At 33.5% G+C, this 8,754-nt stretch overlaps 1 protein-coding gene across 1 annotated transcript; it reads right to left on the reverse strand.

Moving 5' to 3' along the window:
- Positions 1–271: 271 nt before the first annotated feature.
- LOC128553817 (interferon-induced protein 44-like) lies at positions 272–5,333 on the reverse strand. Its single transcript, XM_053535004.1, has 7 exons — positions 5,165–5,333; positions 3,929–3,990; positions 2,538–2,633; positions 2,132–2,296; positions 1,270–1,438; positions 606–815; positions 272–399 (listed from the first exon to the last, which is right to left on the reverse strand). Exons 1-7 carry the CDS (start codon positions 5,331–5,333, stop codon positions 272–274), a joined length of 999 nt encoding a protein of 332 aa, XP_053390979.1.
- Between the last annotated feature and the right edge of the window lie 3,421 nt (positions 5,334–8,754).

Consider the following 8,754-nt stretch of genomic DNA (forward strand, 5'->3'; position numbering starts at 1 on the left):
ACTTTTGATAGTTTTTGATAGCAAAGTGAAATAACTATCATAAGCTTGGGGGTTTTGCAAGCACTTTAAAGATATAGTTAGGATGTAAATTATTCGCGATTTTATACATAAAACACGCCTCTGATCAAATCACTGTATTGATAGAGAATATAACGCCTGGTTAAAATCTTTATATTCAGGACCTAAACTCATGTTGCAATCGAGATACTTCAGAAGTATAGACTTTTATGCATTTTTCTATGTTTTAGACGTGTTCTAATACGTCACTGAACTAGCTATTGGCTTTGCTTGTCGCGTAATCATCTGATCCCTTTTCTTCGTTATCACTTTCATCATTATCTTTTTCATCCGAATCCTCAAAATACTGTTTTCCAAGTTTCAGAATTTCCTTAAGAGCCGCTGAAATACGAGAAACATATCAATAATCAAAATCAATTTAAACTAAAATGTGGAGAAACTCTCAGTATCCAGAGCCTGTAGTATTCAAAGTAAATAATAAAGCTGACGTTATTATCTTTTAACCATGAAAAAAGTACTGCTTCGAAAATGTAAATATATGACGTACTCTTCATTCGGTTATTTCAAACATGTTTACTTCTGCTTACCTACAAGTAACGCATCACTCTCCGGTACCACTGTATCTTCATGTATATAGTTAACAACTGGGAACATTCTGCTTTCTTTGAAGTCAAACATCTTTATGAGTTTGTCTTTATTTTCTTTTAAAGTGTTGTTTTCAAATACCTGATACTTCCCTTCACCTACATCGGCGTTCAACAGGTCAACTTTAGTCAGAATGACAATGAACGGAATCTCTGTAAATAATTTAGGAATAATATTATTTTTTATCCATATTATGAGATATTATAGGGCTATATTCTGATAAAGCATAATATAAATAATTCACACGCCGACAAAAGATAGAAAGAAATTAGTATGTAAATTGAAAATGTACTCAAAAGAAATAAACGCGTTTGAACAAATATTTGTGTTCTTATATAGACTCATTTATAAGGATTTCAGTGCGAGTTTCAGTGTACATGACACGTCACGATATATACAAAATCGGTGGGTGTACAATCTATTCTGTGGTTCGAGTGCGTAGTGTTATAACCGCGCACTTGTGTGATATTGTCTTCTTCACTGCATATTTCGATAAGTGTAGAATAAAGGAATAATATAGCTGGTAACAAGGTATTTTCCACAAGCAGTGTGAGTATCATTGAAAATAACTTTGAAAATAACTGATTTTTATTAAATACTACTTACTTTTATCATTGAGCCAACATTGAAAATTCTCGAATGTTTCCTGTATTTTACCTGGCAGTTCGTCAGCAGGCGTAGAAATGTCAAAAACGAAACAAACACAGTTCACCTTGTCTTTCTTCTCGGGGTGCTTCTTGAATTTATCAGAATCCCTGTTTATTCCGTATTTAATCTAAAAGTTTACAAACACGCATCTAAGTTACTTACTTTGATAAACGAAACACAATTGCTTCTTTTCTAGTACATTTCCTTAATAACAATATCCTGAGGCAAAAAAATTAGATGATATATAAGTAGTCCCTTTAGAAGCGTAGAATGCGACCAAGCAAAATAATTACAAACTCGGTTTGATCTTTTCTGTCTGATTATGAGACACATAACACTGACTAAAGCGAAAGTCTATAATATAGATATTGAATGAACTCCATGTTCCCAAATGACTAGAAAATATAACAACACTAAATCCAAGATCGGGGATCTTTTTCACGGCTTTTAATAATTAATAAAATCTATGACAAGATCCTTTGGAAGAATAGAATAATTCTAAGCAAAATTATAACACTCGGTTCAATTTAATCTGTGTATGAGAGGTATTGGTAAGTGCAACACCGTATATGCCTCCTAGCACTGGCATAAGCGGAAATGTTTTGCAAGGATATTGAATAACTCCATTATCCCGAAGAACCAGAAAATATCTCGACACGAATCTTTCGTATACATGTCATTTATGAGCATGAGTTCGGTGCAACATATTTGCTGTTACCAACGTATTTTTGTACGTTAACACTGACCAGTTAACTTTTTATAATTTGTACAGATTGTATTCATTGAATGTTTTAACAACATAAAAATTATAAATATTTACTTTGTATCTGTTTGGTACGTGACCCTGAACTACATATTTGACGTCTTCCAACTGTATACCCAAATTTTCTTGAAAACCAGGTAAATCCCCGATAAATACATTACTACTGCACAGTTTATTTTTCTCTTCCAATTTCTGTTTGTATTTTAAACGATATATCTGAAACTTAAAAAAAAACATTTTTGCCATCAGTTACAAAATATGGACTACCGCAATATAGTAGAATATCTGCATCAATAGGGTCGATTTCACAAACCAATCATTAAATGTTTTAACATACCTCCTCAGTTGTGGACCCAGCATTGCCGAGCTTTGATTTTGCGCCTGTTGCTGATGCTTTTGAGTATTTCTAATCTCTTAAGGTCGGTAATATGGAATCAACGAAACTCGTTTTCCCACTATTTACTGCTCCAACACATAGGATACGTAGTGTATTATCGCCAAGCTCAGTCATTTCTTTTCCTAGTTTAGTAAGCATCGCATCTTTCTCGTCTTTAAGACTCTGCAGCAAGAATCAGTTAACTGTAAAATTATTCAAATCTATCAATATTTATGACTGTCGTATAACGCATTACAGTTTTATAACTTAAATTAAATACACCAGCATGGAACATAAACGTATTAATTTTATACAAATACGAGCATTAACCTCACGAAATCGTACTTGACACAGATCACGAAGAAAGAAACATGTGGTCAGATTGGATGCATGATAGAATCAACACCAGTGGTTAAACTAATGACATGCTCTGTATAATGATTAAGTCTCGTGCAGATATGCAGGTAACATTGAGCAAGAAGTTATTTTTAATCATTACAACTGGTTGAATTTAGTTTAATATCACACTTTTCTGACATATTTGAGGTATAAAAAACAATACAAATATATCGTTAGGATTGACGAGAAAATGAGGTTGTTCAATTGTACATATAGTGAACTGTTAATTTTTGATAAGTATTGGCCAGTTGACTCTAGAATTACCCCGCTGATTGACCAACATATTAACTTGAGCAACTTAAGCAAGAGCTTACAACTGCTTAAGAAATGAAGGTACATAAGAACATTCAACATTGTAAGCATGTCACTTTCTGAAAATTTAAGGGAATTTAACACTTAACCAATTATTTTGATATGGCCAATGATTAAACGACATCTCCATGCTCATCTGAATGGATCTGATTTTGTTCGGTGAATAATTAAAGGTACTAGAGTGCAGATTTATTGACATATGACATTCGCGATAAATAAAGAGAACATCAATTTAGATTAGGTTGTAATCAATTATGACCGACATAGTAAAGATGTACCTAATTTATCTAAATGTATTCAGCATTTATGAAGTTATATTACATACATACATTGATACAGTGATTCAAATAGAACGTCTCGTACAATCAACTGAAGGATTCAATGTGGCCGAGATGGAATAACATAGTACAAGGTGTAGCATACAGTTAAACACAAGTTAAAGTAGTTGCATTTATGAAAGCAATTACAGGCAGTGAGGTTTTTTGTAGTAGATTTTTTGCTTGTGTTTATAATGAAACCACACTAAAAATGTAAATATTTCCTTTAAACTTATATCGTTTAAACGAAATGATTTCATTTAAACGAAATAAAAAAAAGTCTCACATTACCTAAGTGGAAAAAAAGTGTGTAACATGTTACTTTAGGGGCACCGTACTTTCGCATATAAACCGATATGCACGGGTTTCGTTGCAAAACTCAGATGACCAACAGATAGTCTAAGAGCAGCAAGGGTTAAATGTTTTGAATTTCCAATATTGACAGCTTACCAGAATATGTAGCTTGTTCGATCGTTCTGCCCAAATATCAACTTCAACTTTTGACGTCTTTTCTTAAATGCACATATTATGTAAACACATTCAAAATTTTAAACAAAATCGAAGAACAAATAGGTATGGTACATGTAGCTGTTTAAGTATGTTTTGTAACATGCGTTAAACATTGTTCTATTTTATTTCGAAAGAACTAGATACAAAAGCGTAACGGAAGGGATACATGTACCCCATGTATAGCAAATCAAGATATATTACAGACTCCTATTTAGAGTTTTATTTTTCTAGTTATAATTTCAATACTTCACTAGAAAATAGCTTAAATCAGTGTCTCTGAAATTATAACGTGTTGTCATTAAAAGAGTTTTTTTTCCAACGGACGGGAAGAAGAAGAATTAGATAGTTCATTTTTTTTTGTAATGTTACACGATAAGGGATATACGCATCATGTATAACAAATGAAACAATTTTTTTCAGTAAAAATTTAGACACCTTTCTACTTCGAAAACCCCACAAATCCGAACTTATAATTCGAGTATGTTCGGGTTAGTGACGTTTCATTTTGTATTATGAATGAAAAAATAACTCAAAATTAAATGAGTTTTAAAAAAATGCTTAAACTAATCTAAATTGTTGAAAATACACTGGCTCGTTTAAAACAACTTCAGAACAACAATCGCCGATTTTAATGGCAAAGGTTGTGTTGAAAGAGACAAATGTTCAAAAATATTAAAGTGAAAATATCATGCAAACTTGTCTTGGACACCAAAGAGTTATATAAATGATGGTGAATTTATTGCCAGAATGCACAGATTTTTTCTCGGAAATGATTGTTGGCTCCAGTGTTTAAGTTAAAAATGTGCAAGATTAAAAAGAAATAGGTGCAGTACGCCATGTTCTGATTGTTATTAAGATGATAACATCTTCTTGATGTTTTGAATACTTCCTAGTAGTGTTGCGAAATATAATGTAAAAGCTCACTGTTGGGAATTTCCTCCAGGTCTCTTGCAAATCTGAAAAATTGTATTTAAACAATAAGCAAGCGATAAACTAGTCTATATACGACGTGTCAGTCGCTCAGCACACTCTTTTAAATTCAATAAAATACTTTAAATTTAGAGAAGTTCATGTCACGCACAGGTATGGCTTTGATATTTATATTAAACTAGACAACATGATATTGTCGAACAGTTATTAACACATGCTCACATATGTTCATTATAATGAACCTACCTACAACTTGATACACATCAATACGTTTTGTGTATAAAGGATATGCAACGTGTGTTTGCTCTGGGTCCTCCATAGTTGTCTCACTTTCAGCTTCTTCTCCCGGGAAATTGGGTATATCTTCCCTCCAGACATTTCTAGATTCAGTTTCATATGCACATCCAATGTCCATTGCTCCATTCAAAATTAGAAAGCCGTTCTTAAATTAACTTTCTGGTTTGCTATCCTTTTTAAATGTTTGAAGATCGTAACTTTTCGAAAACAAGGGGCCCCATCCAAATGTCGGCCCAAAATTGGCATCAATAGTAATAGCTTTACTCTGCATGTCTTCTGCAACTGGCATAAAATGACACTTCTCGTTAGCATGATCATTCTTATAGAACAAAAATGCGTGTTTATCCGCTTTTGTTTTCTTCCGATCCGATGACCAATCTTCACTTGTGTATCCTCCATATATCGTATTGTTTTTAGCTCACCTGTCACATAGTGACAAGATGAGCTTTTGTGATCACCCTTCGTCCGTCGTCCGTCGTCCGTGCGTCCGTCAACAATTTCTTGTCTGCACGATAATGGTTTCATTTATGATTTTATTTTAACCAAACTTACACACAATTTGCATCACCATAAGATCTCGGTTCCTTTCTTGAACTGGCCAGATCCCATTATGGGTTCCAGAGTTATGGCCCCTGAAAGGGCCAAGATCAGCTATTTTGACCTTGTCTGCACAATAGCAGCTTTATTTATGATTTGATTTTTACCAAACTGGCAAACAACTTGTATCACCATAAGATCTTGTTTCTTTTCTTGAACTGGCCAGATTCCATTATGGGTTCCAGAGTTATGGCCCCTTAAATGTCCAAAATTGGCTATTTTGGCTTTTGCAGCCATATAGAGACTTCATTTATGGTTTTATTTGATACAAACTTCCAAAATATCTTCAACAACAATAAATCTTGGATTCCATGACAAATCAGATCCATTCGTAGTTTCCAGAGTTATTTTATATCTGATTACCTCCCCTGATTGTAGGCAAAATGTATTTATATCAGTAAGTACTTACAGGACTTATTTGAAATTTCATTATTGTCATTAGTTGGACCGAGCCAATCAGGGTAGATAACTATGGACTGATTTTATGTCAAATTACCTCCCTTTATTTTGAAATTAAAATGGGTATATCTCCGTAACTAATGAAGATACTGATCTGAAATTTCATTTATGTTAACAGATTTATTTAGCAGATCCTTCTTTTGTTAACTTACAATAATTTTCTTTTGAATTACTTCCCTTTTACATTACTATAAATAGCCTATTTTTAGTAACATTTTTATTATTGGCCGTAGGGAAAAACCGAGACCACTTTTCTGTGGTACAACATGGATGGTACCTCCAATTTTTAGGTGTATTTTGACATATCTGTACCTTGTAAGAATTTTGTTTTTCTTTTTGGTTAAATTTCTTTCCTTTGTTGTTCCTGTCCTTTGGACTTAGATATTTTTTCTGAGGACCTTCTTGTCCTCAAGTGCAATGATAACAGGTGAGCGATATATACATCATGCCCCTCTTGTTTAAATAAAGAATCGTGGCTGTTGGTCCTTTCCAGTCACATTTTGAATGGAAATCATTTACGTTGACCTTACTGTCCGCCCTGTAGAGTAAGTTAAAAGATTTTTTGTCTGCATGCCCACATATGTTCAGTCCAATATCCTTTAGAAGACTTGAAGTATCGCTCATGGTTTCCAGTAACTACAATTCAGAAATGTTATTATACAAAACTTATGCAAATCATGACAAGACTATAACTCTACTGTTGGAATCGACAAAATAATAATTTAGAACAGTTGTTTAGACCGGAAAAAGGAATTCTGTTGACCTTTGAAAAAGGTTCTTGGTTTAGCTGTTTTGTACACGACACATTGTCTCAGTTTTGGTAATATGTGTGCCAAGTTATAATAAAGTCTTATAAAGTATCACAGAGTTATGCACCAGAAAGGAAGAAAATCTTTGAGCTTATTGACCTTAGAGCTAGGGATCTGGGTGTTGACATGTCGTCCTATTATGGAGCATATTTTCACCAAGCCAGACAGGAAAAATGCCCTTTTGGCCTTTGACCACCAGATGTGACATTGACCTTTGAGCTAAGGGTACACGTTTTGCGCATGAAACGTCGTCTCATCTAGGGTAATATTTGTGCTAACTAGTATTTGAATCCTTATTTGCATGGCAAAGTTAATGGACCATAAAGAAAAAACAATCCCTATTGACCTTTGGTATCAAAATGTGACATGGACCTTTGAGCTAGGCTTGTCGGTTTTGTACATGACACGTCGTCTGATTATGAGAAACATGAATTTAAATAATATCATAATCCTTTAATAAATGACAGACTTCTGGATCGGACAAATCGTGTTCATGCCATGTCAACATTTTGCTACCAAGTTGACCTGAACATTTATTCCATGGTTCTGAAAAGTTTCTACGACACATCGTCTTATTGCGGGGTATTTCTACTAAGTCGTATTAAAATCCCTCCCTCCTTGAGCTACAGACCGGACAGGAAAAAAAGCCATATTGATTTTGATCTCCTAGTGTTACCATGACCTTTGAGCTAAGGGTCCAGTATCTGCGCATGACACGCCGACTCATTATGAGAGAAAGTTTTACCAAGTAATATTTATTAATAAATCACTTAATGAATGGTGGATTTATGGACTTGAACCCGATACTGCGGATGGGCGGATGAACACAAAGACGGCAAAGCGCAATCCTATTGTCACCGAATCTGGTTTTCAATCAGTAGATTAGAGATGGTACTTAAGAAGTTCAAATTCGTCTTTACAGATTATTTTTAGTGCCAAAAGACATCGATTAGCACCTGTCTAATAAATGTATTTAGGTTTTATCTCCTCTTTATATTATTGTAGAAATATATTTAAAAAAATTACCTTCTAAAATTATCTGAGGCAAAATGCACAACTCTTGCATTGACAGATTTCCATTACTTTTGGTATTTCCCAATTAAAGTCTATATCGAATGTCTATACAATTAAATAAATCAAATAGTGTATAGTGTAAGTTTAATCTACTTTGCACATATTAAAGGTGCCTAATTAGAACTTTCTTTTTGTCTTTTAGTAAACTCAATGGCCAATACTAGCCAAGAGTCTAAACCTCTGAGTAAAAGAGAATGAAATTTTCCTTACTATAACCTTACCAAAACCACACCAAACATTGACCTGAAAGAAGTTATTAAAGATTGACCATGACTTTAATTGTTACACCATTTGAAGCACATTTCTCCTGAGCAGACAAAAAGAAATACTTCAAAATGAGTAAAGCATAAGAAAAAGTTTCAAAATGATGATTGAAGTGATCAATATAACAGCATTTTACCTATGTTGTTACACATATGTGATGCCAATCTTTGGTAATTTCTCATTGTTTGATATGCATTTCATTTAACATTTTGATATATCAAATTTCGTGTAAACCAAGCTATCATCATTTAGAACAAAACATAACTTCAGCTCAAATGTCAAAAACCTGAATATAGTGACTTTTCTTTTTTGAGTGTACAAAGTTGTTAGTAGATT

Source organism: Mercenaria mercenaria, unplaced genomic scaffold, assembly GCF_021730395.1.
Source record: "Mercenaria mercenaria strain notata unplaced genomic scaffold, MADL_Memer_1 contig_4354, whole genome shotgun sequence".
Lineage (NCBI taxonomy): Eukaryota > Metazoa > Mollusca > Bivalvia > Venerida > Veneridae > Mercenaria > Mercenaria mercenaria.

What these genes read in the sequence shown, in the direction of transcription:
- LOC128553817 (XM_053535004.1), bottom strand. Translation starts at nt 5,333, where the DNA reads ATGGACATTGGATGTGCATATGAAACTGAATCTAGAAATGTCTGGAGG. An exon ending in TGATGTGTATCAAGTTGTAG is followed by an intron (nt 3,991 to 5,164) that starts GTAGGTTCATTA and finishes TGTGCATTTAAG; the next exon opens with AAAAGACGTCAAAAGTTGAA. An exon ending in GTATCCTATGTGTTGGAGCA is followed by an intron (nt 2,297 to 2,537) that starts GTAAATAGTGGG and finishes TTTTTTTTTAAG; the next exon opens with TTTCAGATATATCGTTTAAA.